At 41.1% G+C, this 24,209-nt stretch overlaps 1 protein-coding gene and 1 long non-coding RNA gene across 2 annotated transcripts; both read right to left on the reverse strand.

Annotated features, from left to right (window-relative positions):
• Window positions 1–12,468: 12,468 nt before the first annotated feature.
• LOC138981216 (adhesion G protein-coupled receptor E5-like) lies at window positions 12,469–16,255 on the reverse strand. Its single transcript, XM_070354062.1, has 4 exons — window positions 16,036–16,255; window positions 15,059–15,128; window positions 13,743–13,930; window positions 12,469–13,115 (listed from the first exon to the last, which is right to left on the reverse strand). The coding sequence occupies exons 1-4, from the start codon at window positions 16,253–16,255 to the stop codon at window positions 12,859–12,861; spliced, it is 735 nt and encodes a 244-aa protein (XP_070210163.1). The 3' UTR covers window positions 12,469–12,858.
• Window positions 16,256–19,995: 3,740 nt separating this feature from the next.
• LOC138983276 (uncharacterized) lies at window positions 19,996–21,518 on the reverse strand. The gene is made up of 3 exons (XR_011461058.1): window positions 21,346–21,518; window positions 20,762–20,935; window positions 19,996–20,127 (listed from the first exon to the last, which is right to left on the reverse strand). It is a non-coding gene; the product is annotated as an uncharacterized lncRNA (long non-coding RNA).
• Window positions 21,519–24,209: the final 2,691 nt, after the last annotated feature.

Raw genomic sequence — 24,209 nt, forward strand, 5'->3', positions numbered from 1 at the left:
GACATTTAGGCAGCCATATGCCGCTTTCGGGGGAAGGACGCTGGGTATTATCGTGTTTCTTTAACCCATCGAACTCTGACATGGATTACAGGATCTTTTCCGTGCGCACTTGGTCTTGTGCTTGCGTGTACACACGAAGGAATAAGGCACTAGCAGGTCTCACATTAGTTGTCCTGGGAGGTCGGAAAATTCTCCACTCTTAACTTACCAGGCGCCCGCGGCCGGGATTTGAACTCACGAACCTTCCGATTTGGAGGCCGATGTCTTATCCACTAGGCCACCGCGTCTGTCCCATCGCCAGTGAATCTTGGCTCCGATGTGCAGATTTCAAAAGAAAAATGCATCATGTCGAGCGGACACACACTGCATAACATACACATCGGACTCAGTTATTCGATGTGATTGCTGGTGGTAACTGGTCGAGCATGAATTATGCTTGACTCACATAACGCTTGGAAATTCTGACAGAGTTATTTTCGATCACCGTGTATTCCAGAAACCTGTGATATTGTTCACGCTTGCCAGTGTAAAGTCAATATTTTGCGTCTAACGGAAGACATTACCAACAGTTTTCTCAAAGCATTAACACACCGTCTCTTTGCTACCACCCCGTCACCAAGGTAACCACACTCCTCATCACTGTCGTTAGTTATAACATTATAAGGTGATATTATTATGGTATACAGGTGTTTGAATAAGGTAGGCACAACATTCACCATAAGGTTGAAGTTTGATTAGGCCAATCAACGTTGCTCTGGCATACAGAAACACAAATATACACCCACCCACCCACCCACCAACACACACACACACACACACACACACACACACACACACACACACACACACACACACACACACACACACACACACACACACACCAAAACATCGTCTCAAACTTTATTTACAATCCAAAAATCATGAGTCAAAAACATAAACGAATGGAAGACACCTTCCTTTTCGGGTAAACCATCTTGTATGAACTATCTTGCAAGGCTTTGAAATTGGGGTCTGTGTATCCCTCTACTTCAGTGTATAATTTTACGCATGCATAATTATACCAACACTCAATTGGCTGGTTGCTTTCTGCAAAGGGTGAACATTTTCTGCGGAATTGGGTTTGCAGATAGACTGGACAAGTTGTCAGTGGCATAGGTTGTTCCACACAAACATCACACTCGATCCAATAATGAAGTAGTCTGTATGTTGACTTTTGGAATATGTTGGCTCTTGTGATTTACAAGATATTTGATGAATGGATCGTTCAATCAAATACAATACAGAACATTCATAAGTTTGTTTTGATTATTCTTGAACTTGTGTCCTTCTTTTTTAAAATATAAATGAATACCGTTCTTGATCTTGATCTTGAGCTCAGGGAAACATGCACTATCGGATCACGAACTGAGGGGGTTTAGCATGATATTGTAATCCTCACATGTTGAACAAATAATAATGTACAGGACACTCATAGGAATGGTATAAGGGAGATAATTTGAAAAAAATCAACTTTTTGCTTCTGTACATCGACTTTGTACATTTGAAGCCTAGAATTTAGCTTCCAGGGAATGTACATTTTTCTCAATGTTGTACATGTAGCGTTTTGTTTTGTCAATTATAATACACGTTCCAATTACCGACCTTTATGGGGGTTTTCATTCTGAAGTTTGGCACGTTGGGAGTCTATTTGTTTTTGGATATGTGTACATTGTTCTCATACTTTTCCGTATTGTGAGTTTTTAAAAAACTGATTTTATTGCAAGCTTATTGATTATTACTTTCATCAATAAAATGTACTCTAATGGAGTGAGCTCTGAACGTCAACCCGTTTTGCTATGGCCATCAGAAATTAGAGTGAATGCAAACTAATCTATGAATGTGAGTATGCGCACATAGACACACATAATTATGGAGTATGCTCACACAAAGTACCAAGCAACAACATACAAAACTATTTTAAATCATCGACAATTTTACAAACAAGAAAAAAAGTTGTACCTCCTTTATAACATTCAGCTAAAACTGTACAATTCGATTCAGGGAAGCTAGCTTTTTTAAAATCATGGGCAAGTTAGACACCCACATCTGAAGAATTGTACAGTTATAGCTGAAGTGACTGCGGGCACCTCATAGGCGCTGTATTCTCGACAGCAACAGATAGCTGAAAACAGCACGAAGAAGCACTGCACTCAGTGTATCGAAGCATGATAACAACCATACTTTTCGAACAAAATAGGCGCAACTTTTCCACTCAACTTGTGTCCATGACCGGTTTTACCTTGTGTATGTCTAAAGAAGAGTACAGATGTACCCAGATCGATATACCAAGAAACCCACACTATATTGCATTAACAAATATGCACTGTCCGACTTTTTCTCCAGCAACCCAACATAACTTACCAGACCCTGTTAACAGCAGGGCCGGACTAGGCGAAGAGGAGGGGGGGGGGGGGTTGCCAGTGGTGGTCCAGAGGGATGTTCCCCCTGGCGGGGTCAAGGGGCTATGTGGGGATCAGGGGGCGAAGCCCCCTGAAGCTGATGGGTAGGTCATATTTTGAGATAAGAAAATGGTCGCTCCTCGCATGAAACGGCATAAAATAAACAATAATAAAAAAAAATTGTAATAAGTGAGGTACATGTTTAGGCTAGGGAGGGGGGGGGGGGGGGTTGCACAACCCCCATAACCCCCCCGGTAGTCCGGCCCTGAACAGTTATCTTCGATACGGTCAACGTTGACTGGTTAAACCCTTCTGCAGAGACGCTATGTGTACCCGCTACTGATGTGGCTGCTTCAACCGATTCATTGTCAGACTTTATTTTGCATTATTTTGACATTTGTCATCAAAATCGAAACTCGCACATACATGTATATATTTGAAGGTTTACTTTATTGTGAACTGGAAGGCAAGGGACAAAATATCTGACTATAGAAATTATAATGCAAAATACAAAAGGTTACGCTATTTAGAGGGCAGCCCTTTATTTTGCATTAACCTGCGCATACAGGTGTTCTCTCCTTTGTGTCTGATTAAGTTAAATGTTATATACCGATAAAAAAAAAAGATAAATAAAAAACGAAAACAAAAGCCAATGTTTTTGTGAATTTTAAGTAAATGTTGCTGTGCCTTTATCAAAGTTATTCTGTACATGAGTTACTCTGCACGATTCTGCTAGTTTTCAGTCCCAATCCCTCAAAATCATCACGCCCCCCCTCCCTTTCCCTACTACACTTAGTTCAGTTAGCCTGCCTGTTCATCATTACATCATGCTTTGTATTAGAAACATGCTAAATAATGCATCCGTAAATATCATGATGAAAATAACAGGTTATTGAGCGTAGAACATCAAAACTATATTAAATGGGCATTTGAACAATGGCATTTTACTTGCTCGCTCCGTAAATAAATGCAAGCCAGTGCACACTGAAAAACCAAAATCAGTCAGAAAATCTATGTCCTCTCGTTTTAAATTCCCATACACCTGAGAGAGAGAGTTATTTCAGACCGGAACGCAAAACTGCCACACACAAAAATTAAACAAACAAACCAACTTACTGTTGCTTCAGATATTCGAACACGTCGGCAGCTTTCATCGCCATTTTCCCCGACACAGGCCAGGGAAATAATGATACAATAAGCTTAGTTCTGATTGGTTAACCGCACTCATGATTACAAAAGGGTGAACGCGATTGGCTAATGGACATAGAGCCCTGAAACACACAAACTCGCTTTGAGGCTGGCAAGGAAGTAAGTACAGTGCAAACCTGAAAACCAAAAGTCCCTGGACTTGCTTCCCTTTGCCGATTTTTATCCTTCGATTACATTTTTGTTGGTGGACTTACTTCTTAAAAAAATCCATAAATGTTGATCGCACATCTTAGAAATGTTGACACAAGATGCGCCTTTTTTCCCGCTGCATTGTGATATAAAAATCTCATTTTTACCAAATTTGGACTTACTGCCTTCTGCCAATACACGGCAGAGTCGCTGTGTCTTTCTAGTCAGCATGGGAGATAACTATGGTCAAGTCTTTGAACAGTCGCTGTGTCTTTCTTGTCAGCATGGGAGATAACTATGGTCAAGTCTTTGAACAGTCGCTGTGTCTTTCTAGTCAGCATGGGAGATAACTATGGTCAAGTCTTTGAACAGTCCCTGTGTCGTTCTAGTCAGCATGGGAGATAACTTTGGTCAAGTCTTTGAACAGTCGCTGTGTCGTTCTAGTCAGCATGGGAGATAACTTTGGTCAAGTCTTTGAACAGTCGCTGTGTCTTACTAGTCTGCATGGGAGATAACTTTGGTCAAGTCTTTGAACAGTCGCTGTGTCTTACTAGTCAGCATGGGAGATAACTTTGGTCAAGTCTTTGAACAGTCGCTGTGTCTTACTAGTCCGCATGGGAGATAACTTTGGTTAAGTCTTTGAACAGTCGCTGTGTCTTACTAGTCAGCATGGGAGATAACTTTGGTGAAGTCTTTGAACAGTCGCTGTGTCTTACTAGTCAGCATGGGAGATAACTTTGGTCAAGTCTTTGAACAGTCGCGGTGTCTTACTAGTCAGCATGGGAGATAACTTTGGTCAAGTCTTTGAACAGTCGCTGTGTCTTACTAGTCAGCATGGGAGATAACTTTGGTGAAGTCTTTGAACAGTCGCTGTGTCTTACTAGTCAGCATGGGAGAAAAACTTTGGTCAAGTATTTGAACAGTCGCTGTGTCTTACTAGTCAGCATGGGAGATAACTTTGGTCAAGTATTTGAACAGTCGCTGTGTCTTACTAGTCAGCATGGGAGATAACTTTGGTCAAGTCTTTGAACAGTCGCTGTGTCTTACTATTCAGCATGCGAGAAACCTTTGTGCAGACTCTGAAGCAGACAATAGAGTCTTGAAGAATCTGGCTTTGTCTTTCCGTTCAGTCAATATTTGACTGAATGTATTGCGGTAGACCGGTAATCGAGAGAGGTGAGGGTGTATGTGTGTGTGTGTGTGCGTCTTCAGCGATTCCCAGTTAACGACTGGTTGGAAACTTTACATGCGAGTTCTTCAACTATATAACTGCAAGTTCAAAGGGCAATATACAGCGGTTATTTCCCTTGGCAGAGCATTGCTATTTTGGTTCATAGCAAATATCGTATCTGATATCTTTTGTGGCAGTCACGGGTTTTCACTAACCTTGATTGACATCAGACAAAGTCGTACATTTTTTTTAACAAGCAGCACAATCTTTCCCCCCATCCTACCTTGCCGCTAGCATCGAAGTAGGAAGTCGTGGTTGGGTTGACATTGGTAAAGACCTTGAAGTGAATGTTCTGCTCGGAGGGGGACTGGGACAGATGGAACACGTCGTAGCAGCGAAACTCTGGGCGCATGTCGCTGAAACAGCTGCGTGTCTGAAAGAGCCAACCTGGCGAAACAATCTGAATATGTGTGACCTTGGTTGTATAATAATGTGTTCTTGGCTTTATAACGTGAGCAGTCTCACCCCGTATATTCAAGGCTATATCGAGCGTGCGCCTCCGCATCCGGACTCTTTAGCTCAATCAATGATCATGATGCTGTGTATAGTCGCCAACACGGAGGCAATTTTATTCCGTTGTGGGGGTGCGATACCACACTGTTTTGACTGCTTCATTTCTTTTTAAATTTTAGCAAACTCCAGACCGTTTTTACTGGTGAAATGTCACATATCTGCGCGGGACACATCCATGAACATAATAGTTAAGTTTAGCAGTCCTTTTATCGACAACAGTAAGCTAACCAGTAGGTAGCTTGTGTTGTCTATTACCTACAAACATGCTGACACAAAGCAAAAGAAAGCTAACCAGTAGGTAGCTTGTGCTGGCCTCTACCTACAAACCTACTGACACAAAGTAACAGTAAGCAAACCGGTAGTTAGTTTGGGCTGGCTATTACCTTCAGCATATACCGAGGACCACATTTCAGTACCATGCGGCAGTGTTGGGGATCTAGCTATAGGTTGCTGATTGTATGGGTTACCTCTCGGCTGATGGCTTGTTCACATTACATCCGACATAGTGAATAATGCATTGTCGATACACGGATTTACTGCAACATAAGTTATATCTAGCATACTGACTGTTAGCAAATGATAACAAACATGTCGAGAAAATTTGTATTCAGCATGAACCGGCTGAGTGCTGATATAATGTTTAAGACATGTCTGTTATCATTTTCTTACAGTCAGTATATTAGAAATAACGGTTTTATTACCATCTAATTCGACCGAAAGAAATTTCAAAGCGACCTCGCGAATTAGAACAGCCGCAAGGCAACTGGATCGCTTCTATCTGAGTATGCCTGTCAGTCAAAGCGTTCTCGTGACCTGGGTCAGCCAATCACTCACCTGACGTGATTGATTTTAACAGGGGAAATGCGTTCACACAAAACTATCACAAGATGAACAAAACTGGCTTGTCGGTATTATTTTTAGATAAAGAGTGTATTTTCTGACAGCATTTGAAGTGTCATTCTTTAGAATAAATCACGATGATATTGTAAATTTAAATTTTGTCATTGTCTTGTTTATGTGTAGCCTGATAAACAAAAAGAGTAACATTAAGCGGGTGACATAAAATCAGTCCTTATTGTTCAAAAGCCATATTGTGCACTGACATTGTAATAATACGACCTATCAGCGGGGAAGTAGACCTTATAATATGTTATGAGTGCAACGCGGCCTTTTGCAGGGAACTATGAAAGCATAAAAATCTGAGTTTTGGAGACTTTCTTTTTCAATGAAGTTGGAGGACTGTTGCATGCTCTCACCTACACAGGCCAAAAGTAGTCTGCCCCTGATGTTGGCCAACAAGGTCGCAGTCTCTGGCGAGCGCAAATTGTGTTCCAAGGCACACATGCAATGACGTTTGCACTTTTGAGTTACAGCATCAAAGACGCAAGTCATGGATAAAGTATGGTTTGTTATATGAAAAAAATCGTCTTTACCAAAACTTCTTTGGTTTCCTTTTTCAAAACAAAAAAAAACAACACCAAACAAACAAAACATGAAACACTGTTTCTTTGTGTGGGAAGGTAGAGTGGAAGGGGAGGACACAGAGAGAGGAGCACACAGTGGAGACACCAAGACAGGGGTTGCAATAACTTGTCGTTTTATTTTTTCAGAAAGCAGAAAGCGGTGTAATGAAGAATTCTGAAAGTTTTAAGGCACGAGAAAATAAACGAAAATACAATCATAAACAACAGGCCATCAAAACCATGCACAAAATAATACAAAGCATAAAATATAAACCAGAGTTATCATGACAGATACCCATGTAAACAATACAGACAAAATCCTGTAGACACAGCATTCTCAGAAGAGAATCCACAGTGAGTTAAACAACTCCACAACAGCTAGTGTCAAGGGAAGTAACAAACATCTTCACCAGGCCTAAGCCTTGCATCAAAAAAAGCTATTAATTATGAACCAACTGCGAGAACCGCAACTGCAAAATAAAAGTTATGTATGTTCATGATAAATTTCGTTTCGGAGAAAATTATAAAAGATAGGTGTCTGTTCTCAGGACCAACAGTCAGAGTTGCATAAATTATACTGGATGGATGTCAGAGCATTTCCCTGTGGAAACAGGCATTCGTCAAGTGTATCCATTCTCGCCAATGGCTTTTGTTATCGCCTTTGAACTTTTGGCCATCAAGATCCGCTCTGAGGATGATAGTAAAGGTATTTGTTTGCCTATGTCACATGGTGAGGCGTCACCAATAACTGTTCTGAAATTGCTCTTATATGCTGTTGATGTAACCCTTTTCTTACGTGATAAAGCGGATATGAAAAAAACATTAGATGTTTTAAATATGTTAAAAAACAAATTCTAATTTAGAACTGAATGTTGATAAGACTGAAGCCATGTGGATTGGTTCAAACAAATATTGTTTAGAGTATTATGGTTTAAAGTGGAAACGAAAGGTGAAAAATATTGGAATTGTATTTTCCAATAGAATGCCTCCATCGTCAATTGAGGAAAATTGGACAAAAAGAATACATCGAATGCAACCAATAATTGCCTATTGTTCACGAAGAAACTTGAGCTTGCAAGGTAACATTTGTATTGTAAAAACGTTTTTAGATTTTTCAGTTTGTTTATATTTTTCAACCTCTGGCAGTACTTTATGATGCCTTTCATCAAATTAATTCCATGTTGTTCAGGTTAATTTGGATGAAAAAAATATTCAAATACACGGGCTTTTGAAAAAGTAAGACGAACAATGATGTGTAAATCAAAAGATATTGGTGGATTGAATATGATAAATGTTGTGGATATGCACAACTCATTTATGATGTCGTGGGCTATTGGTCTGCAGAACCCTACGGACAATTACTGGTCTGTCATTCCTAGATATGTTTTTTCAAGTTTGGGTAATGGTTCGTCCTGTTTCGACTCTAAGGCACAAAAAAAAAGGTCTGTTTCTGATAACATGACTAAACAAAATAGGGTAGGTAGGTAGGGATTTTGTGTGTGTGTGTGTGTGTGTGGCCAGGATATAATTCTTGAAACTAACTAAACGACACAAAGACAAGAATCGCTATAGATAGATTTATAACAATAAAAAAAAATGTGACAAAGGATATAAAATGATCCTGGTCTGACATTTCAGTGAAGAAACAAAAATGAAGACATAAACTCCTTGTGCTTGGACAGTTGAGATTTTGCCCCCCAAAAAGTTTAGGGTCGGCACCAAAACGTAGGGTCGGTCTTGTTATCGGAAACAGACAACTTTTTTTATTTGACCTAATGCATCCTCCAAGAAGCTGGTTGGTGTTGGTAATTGCAGATCGGTCTTTTAGAGACAAGTATTGTTAACCTGGCTAGACAATAAACACATTTTGTTCAAAGAGTATGATGTCACACCTGTTCCACGTTTGAATCAATGTATATGGAACAACATGAATATATAGTATAAACATCAATGCCTCTTTTTAAAAGATGTTATTACATGTTATATTTATCATGTAACTAATGTCATGAATGAAAATGGTGACATTATCTCATTTGAAGAGGTTTGTCAAAAGTTGGGTTATAAACCATCCAGTCAGTTTGCATTATGTACAGCACTTACAACCAAACAGATTAATACATCACCATACCGATATTTTCTGTTGCGGGATTTGATTTATAATGTTGGTAATATAACACCAAAGAATATTAGAACAGTTTTGGTTAAGTTCGATGTACAAATTCCGAGCGCCTGTCCTTTTTGGCAAAGAAAGCATAATGTTGATTTGGAAACAAGACACTGGTTGTTGGCTGATAATTGTACAAAAGAAGAAAGATTGCGTCTGCCTGAATGGAACATTTTACACAGAATTTACCCAACACATGTTTTGCTAAATAAGTTGGGTTTATGTAAAACGAATGATTGTAAAGTTTGTGATGAACTGGATACATTTAATCACTTCTTTTGTCAATGCCAAGAGGTGAGGAATGTTTGTAAATTATGTACATATTTTCTTTATAAGCAAATTAATTATGATATAACTCTTAGGGAACAAGATATATTATTTAGATATTGGAATAAAAATTTAGAAAATGATCAAATTTATTTTGTAAATTATTGTATTTTGATAACACATAATTATGACCATTGGAAAATTTAAATATGGGAAAAAAAGTTAGATTTGGGCATTTTATTGGAATTAGAGTTAAATATTCGAAAGAAGTTTATGTGATGTAGTATATATAGTTGATGATGTCATAAAGAAAAAGACCAAGGAAGAAGGGTTCTCCCCGCCTGAAGGAAAAAATAAATAAACAAATCAGGCACAAAATATGGGTTGATTCAACCAGCATGCAACTAAGGTCCAAAAAAAAGTATGTTCATGAAGACACATCTTCATCAGGTTGAATAATAAACACAAGGAGGAAATGTTACTAAGACATGGGTAAAGCACAAACTCACAGGCTTTTGAATGAGGCGTAATTCAACAGTCTTTTACAGAAAAAAACATGGCTGAATCTTTATGCTTTAGACTGAAAGTCTGTTATACACCTATCCGACTGCACACAATGTTATGTTTTTATCAGTCACAACGCTCATCTACTGCGTTAGTTTGAGTTCGCGCGTGGGCCCTAACAACAAGTCGGACATGGTCGGATGTGTCGCTGGTTTTTGGCTCACGTAAGTGTAGCCTATGCGATGCTAACTTTTGTCTGTCTGTGCGTGCGTGCGTGCGTATGTATGTATGTATGTATGTATGTATGTATGTATGTATGTATGTATGTATGTATGTATGTATGTATGTATGTATGTATGTATGTATGTATGTATGTCTGTGGTAGAAACTTTAACATTTTAAGACGTCACATTATGATGTAAGAGGGTTAGACGTCACGCGAAGGAATTACTGAAAGTCTCGGTCATTGTTATTTTGAGCGGGCCGAGACTAGTTGGCAGTCGTGTCCCTGTAAGTAGGCTACATGCAGACAGACAGATCTAGATCTAGTGTCTCGCTTTCTTGCACAGTGTCACCTATGCTTACTGTGTGTGTGTGTATGTGTGACGGAGTGATTGAGTTTGTGTTACTGTTTGTCGATTTCTTACGTGAGCCTTGAAGGCTTCGCCTCTTGTTTTTCTGTCTTTCTTTATCTGTCGTTGTCTCTATCTCTCTCTTTGACTCCCTCTCTCTCTAAAACATCTTTCTTTGTCTGTCTCTTTACTCTCTCTGTCTTTATCGGTCTGTCTGTTTCTCTTTCTGTACCTGTTTGTGTCCCAATCTGTCTCATTCTCCCTGTGTTCCTCTCTCTCCCTCTCTCTCTTTCCCCCTGTGTGTGTTTATCTCTCTCACTGTCTCTGTCTGTCTCTCTCTGACTTCCTCTATCTTTCTATTTATCTGTCTCTCTCTGTCCCCTTTTCTGTCCTTCTGTCTCGATCTGTCTCTCACGCCGCCCATCTTTTTTTTTGTCCTTCGCTTTCCCAATCTCTGTCTCTCTTTCTCAGTGTCTGTCTTCCTGTTTCTCTTTGTCTCTGTCTCTCAAAGTTTTTGAACAAATCGTAGACACATTGACACGTTCACTGGGTCAGTTTTTTTCTCTCCTATTTTTCATATTTAGTAAAATCATCCAAATCAGCATGAAACATTCATCTAATTCACAAAGTTTGAAGAAACCCTAAAAATTTACCAAATCAATTAACATCAAGGTTCCTGTTCAGTAAATTCATCAAAGGGAAAAGTGGAAAATTCAGGTTAAGAACTTCCCTAGGAATGAGATGATTTTGAGACATTTACTTAGATAATTTTGTTTAGTTTAGCAAATTCATCAAAAATCTGCATGCAAAATTTACAAATGTCCTAAGAAACTGTAGAGCTAATTGACACATTTCCTAGTAATTTTATGAATGTGACATATGTGAAAAATATTCGTACAAAATGAATTATTCGACAAATTTACTATTAGTCTGATTTTCATGTTTAGTGAATTTGGTAGTGTGTCAAAAGCAAAATCTGAAGGTCTTCGATTCAAGTTATGCTCAAATAAACATTTTTAAAAAAAATTTGATTTCCTAATAGTAAATGTACTGTTACAATCAGAACGCAAAATGAGGAAAATGGAGGTATCGCACGAACGCATACTGAGAGCGACTTAAAAAATTTTCTTCTCGATAATACATGATAAAGAAGGAATCATAGTGACCTAACTCGGGCTACAGTTGGCGATGGAAGTTCATGAAAAATTGGGAACATACTAACAAAAATACGGTGGGTGTTGACCAATTCTTCGATTTTTGATCTAACGCCACGGGCCCGCTTTGTTGGGGTAGAATTTCCGAGACTACAGCAATTTATGTTCGCGCAATGTCACAATGTTTTTACGTCAATGCATGAGACGTCATCTTCTCCATTCGGCATTTCTCTCGTGCACGTGGCGTGTGTGTGTTTTCGTGTTTATGTGCACAAGCGTGTGTCTCGGTGTATCTCGGTGTATCTCGGTGTGTGTGTGTGTGTGTGTGTGTGTGTGTGTGTGTGTGTGTGTGTGTAGTTATGTGGATGTGTGTGTGTGTGTTAGAGTGTGTGTGTGTGTGTGTGTGTGTGTGTGAGTGTGTGTGTGTGTTAAAGAAAGAGAGAGAGAGAGAGAGCCGCGTATGTATTTGTGCATGTGTGTGTGTGCGTGAGTGACCTCTCTCGCGGCCTTGCTATCTTTGTGTCAGTGTTTGTGTGTCTCTTTCTCTGTCTCTGTCTTTCTGTCTCTGTTTGTCTTTCTGTCTGTCTGTCTGTCTGCCTCTCTCTCTTTCTCTCACTGTGTGTGTGTGTGTGTGTTTGTGTGTGTGTGTGTATGTGTGTGTAAGAGAGAGAGAGAGAGAGAGAGAGAGAGAGAAAGAGAGAGAGAGAGAAAGAGAGAGAAGAGAGAGAGAGAAAGAGAGAGAAGAGAGAGAGAGAGAGCGAGAGAGAGAGAGAGAGAGAGAGAGAGAAAGAGAGAGAGAGAGAGTCGTTTCGTCTTTCGCTGGGGGAAGGCAGTGCCTTGGCATTGCACTTCTACTTAATTTGTAGAATTTTACAAATTTACTGAAACAGATTTTTCATTGTTCAGTAAATTCATCAAACAGTGGAATGCTAATTTCAAAATTTACAAATGTTCTAGAATGTTTAGGACATTTGTAAAACCCCCGAGTGAAACAGGAAATGTACAAAATAACTGAAATTTTCAGGGATTTTGTAAATGTCCTGGTTTTGAGAATTTACTGTAATATATATTCCAAAGGGCTCTGCCGGGTCCTGACTGCTAGTAATCAGAAATAACAGGGTCTATTTTCTGTACAAGACTATTGCTTTTGTTGATAATCGCCAAGCAATAACGCTACCGCAACATTGACAGTTCAGGGCGAAAGATACCGCATTTCACTTGGAGCGGTTGAAACTGGTTTCTTTCGTCTCTGGCCTATTATGAGCAGACTGCATCCCTGGACCATGCACCTCTCCCTTAACTTTCTTGCATCTGCAGATGAGGTCCCGCCAGAACTGGCGCACGGCGGGATCGCGTGTCGTGAAGATTGCGAAGATGAGAAACCCCTGAAAGGCGGTGGTGCAGGTGAACAAATACTGGAACACCAGGCGCGCGTCCTCGATGGCAAGGAAGCCAAAAACCCAACTCAGACCTGTGGTAGGAAACATACGACATAGGACATACAACATAACAACAATAGCAACAAGAGCAGTTGTATTGTTCATCTACATGTATGTATCTAAAAAAGATACCTACTTTCCCGGGTAAACAATTATGTAAACCGTTAGCTGTCTGGGCTTAAGTATAGGTTCTAGTTACAAAATGAATCCATCCACAAATGTCTATTTTGCAAAGAAAACAACTAAGGTGTCGTTTTACTGTATGTTTCCTTGTGGACGGATGCTCTGATATCACCCCCTACTAGTGTTGGTTTGCATGGTCACTTTACTATATAGGAAGGTGCTTTGGAAATAGAAAGGTGTCCTCCACATAGCTACACCATCCTGCTAACCATGACACACTTGTAGACTTTCATTTTAAGTAAATAACCCAGCTTAAGACACTAATACATTCCAGCTGAAGACATTTTGACGCAATCTGTCTATTCAAGCTAAACTGATTATTATCTCGTTTGAGAAGGTTTTGGTGCAATTAAAGAGAGATTCACTTAAAATAACAGACATGTTAAGGAGATCCGCTTTAAAGTTGTATTACACGATTCTCAATAATCAGGTATTCTTCCATTTGAAACTAGAGGGGTGTTACATTCGTTTCTCACCCAGCACGACGAAGCTGGCAATAGAAGCTCGGATGCTGATGACGTTGTAGCTTGTGCCACCATGGGCAATGTCACGCCGACGACAGATTTTGAAGACGATGAGGCCGTAGAGAACGATGTTGGCAAAGACCATGATGCCGATAGGGGCCAGGAAGGCGTAGTAGAACGCCGTGCGAGACATCCAGCAGCTTCGAATAAAACATTCAGAAAATACAATAGAACCCCCATTTGAAGACCTCTATGAAGCTGAAAAAATCTTAAAAAAGGAGGAAGTCTTAAAATGGGGTCACATTTACAGAGGTTAATTATCAACAGAAAGTCTGAAAAAAAGTCATGGTGTCCGTCAAAAAGAGTTATGCGAAAGACGAAAGGGACAGTATTTGTTACCTCTCTTTAAACGAATACAGCTTTGAGCCTCTGGAGGAATGTTTCTGTAACTTGGCACAGATGCAGTGGCAAATCACTTGCTAAACATACAAAGTTGCATAGATGTCACATTTGTCGTCGTGGCGTTGCGAACGTTCACATATTTAACGGAAACCCGTCACAACGTCCATTCTCAGGTTCAGTTTGCTCCACGTTATGGTGGGCATACAGAAGAGGGTCTTTGTCATCGTCCTGTATAAGTTCAAGAGGCTGTTCCATGCAGTTTCAGATTCATTGCATATCGGCTGCAGCTCTCCAGCAAAAAAATCATCAGAAACTAGGATTTCTTGCAGTTTTCCAAGTTTGCTGTCGCTCTCTTTCTCACGTTAGATCAGCCTGACAGTGGAAGATTTAAACTGCTAGTGAAGTTAACACAAAAAAACACTGATGTAAAAATGTGAAATATCGTTCAGTTTTTGACGGCTTAAGTGAAACATGCCTTCGAAAAACGTTCTACTGAAGTTGGATGTGGTATGAGCTCCGGTGACGTACGTCATTCCCAAATATTGTTCAAATCCAGTAAAACCATTTTGAGCAGAAAGGAAGGTCTCCAGATACATAATTTTTATTTCAGACCAAAACACAGCTATCTCACTGGTGGGCTACACCATTGAAAAAAAAATGCATTAACGTTTTGTTTTCAGTGTACCAGGAATTTGGCATTGCAAACTATTTGGCCCATGAAAAATGGCATGTTACTATTTATTTGTAACTTTTTTTGCTCTAGTAAAAATAGCATAAATGAGCATTTGTTCTCTTATATATGACATAAGTTACCATTTTCCACATGGTAAAACGGGATACAGCTAGCCCCTCGTCCCTTCCCCCACCCCCATCCACGTAACAAGCAGATCTTACTACGTTTCCAAACGAACAAAGACATGACTTACTAATGTTCCCAACCAGTGTAGAGGTTGACATCAATGGACAATATGATGATCACTGGAATCAGAGGAAGACCTACACATAGGTAAACATAATAATTAGCATTTTGTAAACAAAAATATTAAGAGTCATTGGTGAACAGAAAGGAACAAACAGTTCGAATAAACATTTTAAAAAAACAAAAAATGAACTAGTGTAACCGAGTGCCCGAAGCACAAGAATAACCTTTGGAGGCCAAAAGCCACTCAAACAGGATTGAGATTTTAGAGCGAACTTAATAGCCCCATAAACACTTTTAAGGGTAAGCGAAGACGGTTACCAAGAACATACAAGGAAACAGCAGCAGCCAGACTCCATCACAAAAAGAACTCGACAATTCACAGGTGTCTAGCCGGTGACGTACAAGAAACGTCGAGCTATTAAAAGCCCGCGCTCTTCGCTGGAATACAACTCTGCACAGTCTGTTGTAAAGGGTGACGCAGTAGTCTCCCTATCACACTCGCGCCCCCCCCCCCCTTCCCCCCCCGAATGAACTTTGTCTCCATATTTCCGAACCACTGACCCGCCCAGCGATGTTTAGTTCCCTCCCAGGTTCGTGGGGTGTCACGTCGAGTCCCATCCCTGCTCACACACGAACACACACACATATCCACCACACAAACAAACACACACATACATACACATTCACAAACACACACACATACACACTTCTATGCCCTTTACACAGACACACACATACCCCCGTCATATTCACCCCCCCCCCACACACATAACCTCAAAACATCTACACACACACACACACACTCTCTCTCTTGTCTTTCTCTCTATCTCTCCCTCTCTCTCTCAAACACACACACTCACTCACACACACACACACACACACACACACACACACACACACACACACACACACACACACACACACGCACATACAAGAAGCAAACCAACAACTACATAACAGCAAGAAGACATAATAACGTACCCCAGGCTGGTAAAACCGTTTTCAACATGTATCTGCGGATTCCCCCTTGACGGACTTTGAACTGAAGGAATAGCAGGATGCCCTCTATCACCATCCACATGAACGACACCAGGATCAAATAGTGCAGCAAAGCCGCCACCAAGACACAGCTCACGTGACCATGATCTCGCGATAATCCCGCCAGGAACGTGACCCATGATAGAAGAAGGGCCAGCGCCATGTTGAACAAGGTCTGCTGGGAGTTACTGCTGTGTAACTTCCTGTGAACAGAAACTGTCGTCTGAATGTATCCCTGGCTCCGCTTTGGGTATACCTTACTATTTGTTACTCAGCATGGACAGAAGAGATGAGACGAGATGGGATGATACTGGATAAGAGTATTTGAGATAGGGCGAGATGGGATGATAATTGTGATAGTTGATGAGATCATATCAGATTAGATACGACTGTAAGAAATGACATGTGATGGATAGATGAGATACGATTTGTGGAAATGAGATGTGATCGGCTGAGATGAGATTTGATCATGCAATATTATTCAACAGAACTATAACCAGAAAGACACAATGGTCCCGGTCAAACACTGACACTTATTAGAAATCGTTCACAAATTTTGACAAACTTTTTGCACAGTGGGAGAAGGAGTACACCTAGGGATGCGAACAAGTCCCTAAATTTGCCGAAACTGTAATGGCCATTTCTGCAAATTTTCCGAAGAATACGAATCCTAGCAAATTCCATAATCAATATTTGGTTTTTACATTTACTGGCATCAATGCAATAAATCACACCCTCTTGATAACAATGAAATGTAGCACACTTACTTGATAACAATGCAATGTATCACACTAACACCTTGAATGGTTGAAAACGACGTTAAACACCAAATAAAGAAAGAAAGATCACACTAACTTGATAACAATGAAATGTAGCACACTTACTTGATAACAATGAAATGTAGCACACTTACTTGATAACAATGCAATGTATCACACTAACTTGATAACAATGAAATGTAGCACACTTACTTGATAACAATGAAATGTAGCACACTTACTTGATAACAATGCAATGTATCACACTAACTTGATAACAATGAAATGTAGCACACTTACTTAATGACAATGAGATGTGTCACAATTACTTTATAACAAAGAAACGTATTGCCCTTACTTTATGTCACGGTTTCAGTGACAGTTGTGAGAAAGAAACCCTTTTCGGGTGCCTTTCTCAAATTGCGATGCAAAGCGCCTGTGCTTCGTCGTAACGGGTAGATTTTGTTGACGCCACGCTGGGAGCGTGATGCTGCTGTCACGCTATATTGCGCTGTAGCTTGACGCTAGCTGATTGGTCGTTGGACACGCGTGGCAAATCCAACGAGCCAAATCGGCGACGCTAAGCTGGGGCATTCTACGAGTTTTTGTCAGAGGACAAGGTGGTTAAGCTGGGAGGATTCTCTAAACACGTTGGAAGACACGTGCGTCCTTTCATGAAGGGACAAGGAAGCTTAACATAAAGGGCTGGCCGCTATATCGCCGACGGACGATGGCCATGCATGGGAGCGGATTCGCTCAAAGGAGAGCTACAATTCCATTAGCTGTTTGAGGTAATAAACTGTTATCAAACGCGAGTGACGAGTGAATGTTTGTGGAATGAAGTACTCTCTGGTTTTTCCTCTCCAGGATAGGGTGTAATTTGCTCTTTATAACGCTAAAAATGTAATCTGTATATATATGGTTTTTGCAGATATGGAGAGAAGGAGGGAAGATGGCTAAGTTGTTATTAAAAGTCCGTTTGTGCAGGTCCACGTGCTTGCTGAGGGGGAAGGTTAGACATGTTTAAAGGTGTTTAAAGGTACTGAACTTGTCAAATCCAGGTGCACGGAGCCCCTGGGGCTTTTAGTCATACCTCAGGCAGCTATCCGTTAGAAGAACTACCAAGTTTCATTAACTTGCACCCAAAGAGTCAAGAACTGCGATTCTTTTACGAATTAATTTCGTACTCGGACCCGGCTGGTCTTGACCTATTTTGTGATCTAAATTTAGATCAGGTAGATCACCACATCATGCACAAAAAGACACGTCACTAGCAAACCATGTCAGACGTCATCATGAGTTTGTGTAAAACAAAATGGAGGCCGGAATCACTCAGTTGAATCGAACTCCGACCAAACACCACGTAATAACTAGGTTAATTTATGCACTCGCGTGAACAAGAAACTGTCGAGCTTCACAGATGTCGTCGTTGGGTAGTTTTGGGTTTGTTTTACCACCATAGGAGGAGTTTTGAACTGTAAATGCACTCAGCTGCAACAAAAACGCAAAACGAAGGCTGTGAGCTGCACTGTGCCTTTAAAGGGGGGAAGTTTTGCATGGTCACTGCACCGCTTGCTCTCTGTTTCAGCTTGCTGTGCCTGCTGTGCCTGCTGCGCATACTGTGCCTGTTGTTGCTTGCTGTGCTTGCTGGCTGCTGTTGCTGCCGTATGCTGCTACTGCTGGTTGCTGGTTGATGCTATTACTGCAGGGCCGTGACTACTGCTACCACTACTGCAGGGCCGTGACTACTGCTACTTCTCACCATGGAAGAAGTTTGTTTGTTTGTTTGCTTAACGCCCAGCCGACCACGAAGGGCCATATCAGGGCGGTGCTGCTTTGACATATGACGTGCGCCACACACAAGATAGAAGTCGCAGCACAGGCTTCATGTCTCACCCAGTCACATTATTCACTAACCCCATAATGCCAGACGCCAGGCGGAGCAGCCACTAGATTGCCAATTTTAAAGTCTTAGGTATGACCCGGCCGGGGTTCGAACCCACGACCTCCCGATCACGGGGCGGACGCCTTACCACTAGGCCAACCGTGCCGGTACCATGGAAGAAGAAATGCCTGACCACACAGAGAGTTAAGTGCACCCATGCGTTGAACAACCCCCCCACCTTGTCGTCTTTCCGACCCTGTGTGATGAACCTTGAGTGGTGACAACGTGGAGTGTGAACACCTGCCAAGTCTTTTGAACAGAATAGCAAGCACATTCTTCTCGAACTTTACACGAGTTCAGCGTGTTATTATTATTTCTTATCATTTGATAAACCTTAACTGGCACTGTAGCCGGTTATTTTGTTACGCCATGGACGTAAAACCAAGCTTGAAATGATGAAGAGGGAGGTGGCGAGATCTTATATATAAACAGACGTCTGAAGTTCACACTTGTTGTTTCTATCTTATTTGTATGACTGTGAGAGTGGATCGTGGTGGGGTTAGTCAGTTAACAGTAATTGACCGTTCATAGATCATTCTTCTTCACTGGTCTATGAAACGTGACACTCTATAACAATAACATGTGTCACACTTACTTGTTAATAATGAATTACACTTACTTAATCACAGTACAATGTATCACACTTACTTGATAACAATGAAATGTGTCACATTTACTTTATAACAAAGAAATGTATCACACTTACTTACTAAAACAAATAAATGTATCACTTACGTGTTAACAATGAAATGTATCATACTTACTTGTTAACAATGAAATGCATCACACTTACTTGTTAACAATACAATGTATCATACTTACCCCAGTAAGGTCATATTGTACTACGTTGCAAGCCCCTGGAGCAATTTTTTGATTAGTGCTTTTGTGAACAAGAAACAATAAGGATCTATCCCATCTCCCCCCTTTCTCCTATCCCATCTCCCCCCTTTCCCCGTCGCAATATAACCTTGAATGGTTGAAAACGACGTTAAACACCAAATAAAGAAAGAAAGATCATACTTACTTGATAACACTGAAATGTATCACACTTACTAGATACCACTGAAATGTATCACACTTACTTAATAATGCGATGTATCACACTTACTTGATAACAATGCAATGTAGCACACTTACTTGATAACAATGAAATGTAGCACATTTACTTAATAACAATGACATGTATCACACTCACTTGACAACGATGAAGGAGATGACAGTGACGGAGAGACCAGCAATGGACAGGCTAAGGCCAATCACAGAGATGAGCGAGAGGGCTGAATCGTGAATCTTCGCTATCTTCTCTTTCCTGCTTTCCTGTCCGTACAGGTCCTGAAACAATTACCACATTGGTATTTTAACAAAATATGACCCTTATCGGCCACGGCTGCCATTAGGGATGTTGAATAGGACTTTTTTTAAGATCTGAATTTCATCAAAGAAACATATGTGCGAGGCAGTCATGTCATTCTGTTAGCTACCTCGCTTCAAAATGCGAAACTGGTGAGATGATCACCCTTTCACACATTATTTCCTTGCATCGTGTCGCCTTGGTAACAAACCTTCCGCTGAGATTAGAATTAAAGGTAAAGAAAGCCTTTTCATATAGCTTAAAGTACTAGTCCCTGAGGCGACAGTGACCAGTACCACAGCATTGTCGGAAAGATTATCACACTCACTTGCGCATTTCCGCTACAACGTGAAGCTGTAGAAACAACCGTCCTCTGACAAAAAAGGTAAGCGAACAAGCAAACAAACAAGCACATAAACAACACGCCTATATCTTACAAGTCGATAATTGACCAGTAGAACAGCAAAGTTTGTGAGATGATCGCACTCACACACTTCTTTCCCTTGCACAGTGAAGACATAATAGCAAACTTCCCTTAGCAAGGAAGTTAAAAGAAACAATCACAAAACAAACAAAACTCAACCGTATTACTACAATACCAAAGGTGATACTGACCAGTAGTACAGCGAAGTTTGTCAGATGATCGCATTCACACACGACCTTTCCTTGCACGGTGTCGCTATGGTAACAACCTTCCTCTGACCACGCCCCCTTCCCGTCTTGCAGTGCGAAATCCCAGAACACACATCTACTCAGCTCTCGTTGGAGTGATTGCTCTTTTGACAGTGACTATAATGGAAGTAATCATTGTTATATTCATTAATATCAATCAACACGTCTGCAAGTAATAATGTGGCTTGAGGGGGAGGGGAGGGGTAGGAGTCGGTTATTACATTCAGTCAACTTTTAACACACACACACACACACACCCGCACACACTCACACACACACCCATCCACACACACACACACACACACAAACACACACACACACACACCACATACACACACACACACAAACACACCTCTACATGTTTTGGTCTGGCACCAGTCCTGTGATTGATTAAATGGTTAATCACGCTTCAAGCTTGGTGGTAGTAAGTAGTAAGTAGTAAGTAGTAAGTAGTAAGTAAGTAGTCGTTGTGAGTTGTTTGTGTGTTGTTGAAGTGTTCATGTTGCTGTGACTGAGCATTGGCCTACCTGAACGGGGGTGAACACAGTGGTCACGGATTCCTTGCCATAGGCTGAGAGGTTGGTTTTAGGCTGGCCGTCCACAGTGATTCGGAGAGCACCCACCTTGCTGTTCAGTGTGGCGTGACGGTGGCGCGAGTCAGCATCCGTCACGGTGGGTGCACTGGACCTGAACAGCAAAGTCTTGGAGAAGACGCTGCCAGAGATGCGAATGTCTCGCCCCGGGTAGTCTGCAAGACATGATTGTTGTGACACAGGTGTATTCTGCAAGACATGCTTGTTGTGGCACAGGTGTATTCTGCAAAACATGACTGTTGGGACACAGGTGTATTCTGCAAGACATTATTATTGGGACACAGGTGTATTCTGCAAAACATGGCTGTTGTGACACAGGTGTATTCTGCAAGACATGATTGTTCTCTCACAGGTGCATTCCTTCCTGTGTGAACGACTCGGCTCGTCATCTGAGATCTGTCAAGGCTTTTAACAGAGATAAAAACATCCCTCCACTAACTGCCCGGATGGTTTCCGTACAAAGTAAACACATTTTGTTATGGATTTATTTCACAGATTGGTATGGGTGTCTCTAACAAAAATTCCTAATGAAAATTGCACTCTGTAGATAAAGCAGCCAGCGTGTAGTTGCTGGTGTGTGTGGGTTTTTTTTATCAAAAGGAAGGCTAACGTTATGTCATGTAGAAAACCCAGACAGAATGATCTGACGTTCACATGACCGGACACAGAGGGTCGACTGTACAGTTAAATCTGGTTCAAATTGATGATTCCTTTCCGATTCTGAGCCGACCTATGTCCACTAGAAATCGGCGAAAAGCTCAGAGGAGAAAATAATCGAAACTTGTGTTCATATTAAACTCCGCTTGATTTTCCATGACATTCGGCTGACTCGAAACCGGAGCACTACAAAACAGATTACTAGCCAGCAAAATGGGAGAGACTTTATCCGAGATGATCCTTATTGGCAGGTGTATGCGTTCTGTAACTGAATGTCTTTGAGACAGAAGAACCTAGTTCTAAGTCTCCAAGGTATTTAAAAGGCTCTCATGTCGACAGTTGTCCTGGCAATGTTACATTGCATTTCGTTTGATAGCATTAAATTAAGTTGTATTGTACCGTTGTCTTTTGTGCAACCTCTTACTTGGTAGGACTTGCATTAGAGTGCATTGTATTGCGATGATATGTGTACATATAACGTCCGTTGAACATGTCATTAACGACCACAAAAAGGAACAACCAAAAGTGGTAATCATAGACCTATGGAAAGATGATTTATAGGAGAAAAAACACTATGGTCGGGGATGTTTGGGTGGTCGTTATAGACAGGTGGTCGTGTATAGTGGTGCTTGGAGAGCAAGGTTTGAGTGTATATTGTTGTAATGTCGTATATTGCTATATCTTGTTGTGGCTTGTATTGCATCTACTGTATAGCAATGCATTGCATTGAATTGTAATGTGTTGTGTACAGCATTGCACTTCCGTAATTTTGTTTTGAATTATAATGTATTGTCTTAACTGTATGGTATTCTACTGCATCTTACTCTGTAAAATACTGCGGAAGGTCTTGCCGGGCAGCATGATGGCGGTGTCTGTGTTGTCATGTTTCCTCTCGCCCTCTGAACGGTTCCCCCGACCTTGACCTTCTCTGATCTCGGTGACCTCGCCGCTGTCTAACGCCAGCTCCAGTCCAAGCACGTGCGAGTCGGAGACTCTTGTCAGGGTCCAGACCTGAATGACGGTGTTGTTTGTTTGAATGCGAGCTGAGCCTGAGTCGCCCAGTGACACTCTGTCCCCAAGTGACTCTACGGCTTGCATAACTCTGAATTAGAAAAAAGACATCGAGACTCATTAGGAAATAGACACAGAGACTCATTAGGAAATAGACACAGAGACTCATTAGGAAATAGACACAGAGACTCATTAGGAAATAGACACAGAGATTCATTAGGAAATAGACACAGAGATTCATTAGGAAATAGACACAGAGATTCATTAGGAAATAGACACAGAGACTCACTAGGAAAGAGACACAGAGACTCACTAGGAAAGAGACACAGAGACTCATTAGGAAAGAGACACAGAGACTCACTAGGAAAGAGACACAGAGACTCACTAGGAAAGAGACACAGAGACTCACTAGGAAAGAGACACAGAGACTCACTAGGAAAGAGACACAGAGACTCACTAGGAAAGAGACACAGAGACTCACTAGGAAAGAGACACAGAGACTCACTAGGAAAGAGACACAGAGACTCACTAGGAAAGAGACACAGAGACTCACTAGGAAAGAGACACAGAGACTCACTAGGAAAGAGACACAGAGACTCATTAGGAAAGAGACACAGAGACTCACTAGGAAAGAGACACAGAGACTCACTAGGAAAGAGACACAGAGACTCATTAGGAAAGAGACACAGAGACTCACTAGGAAAGAGACACAGAGACTCATTAGGAAATAGACACAGAGACTCATTAGGAAATAGACACAGAGACTCATTAGGAAATAGACACAGAGATTCATTAGGAAATAGACACAGAGATTCATTAGGAAATAGACACAGAGATTCATTAGGAAATAGACACAGAGACTCACTAGGAAAGAGACACAGAGACTCACTAGGAAAGAGACACAGAGACTCATTAGGAAAGAGACACAGAGACTCACTAGGAAAGAGACACAGAGACTCACTAGGAAAGAGACACAGAGACTCACTAGGAAAGAGACACAGAGACTCACTAGGAAAGAGACACAGAGACTCATTAGGAAAGAGACACAGAGACTCACTAGGAAAGAGACACAGAGACTCACTAGGAAAGAGACACAGAGACTCACTAGGAAAGAGACACAGAGACTCACT

This window comes from Littorina saxatilis, linkage group LG12 (assembly GCF_037325665.1).
Source record: "Littorina saxatilis isolate snail1 linkage group LG12, US_GU_Lsax_2.0, whole genome shotgun sequence".
Lineage (NCBI taxonomy): Eukaryota > Metazoa > Mollusca > Gastropoda > Littorinimorpha > Littorinidae > Littorina > Littorina saxatilis.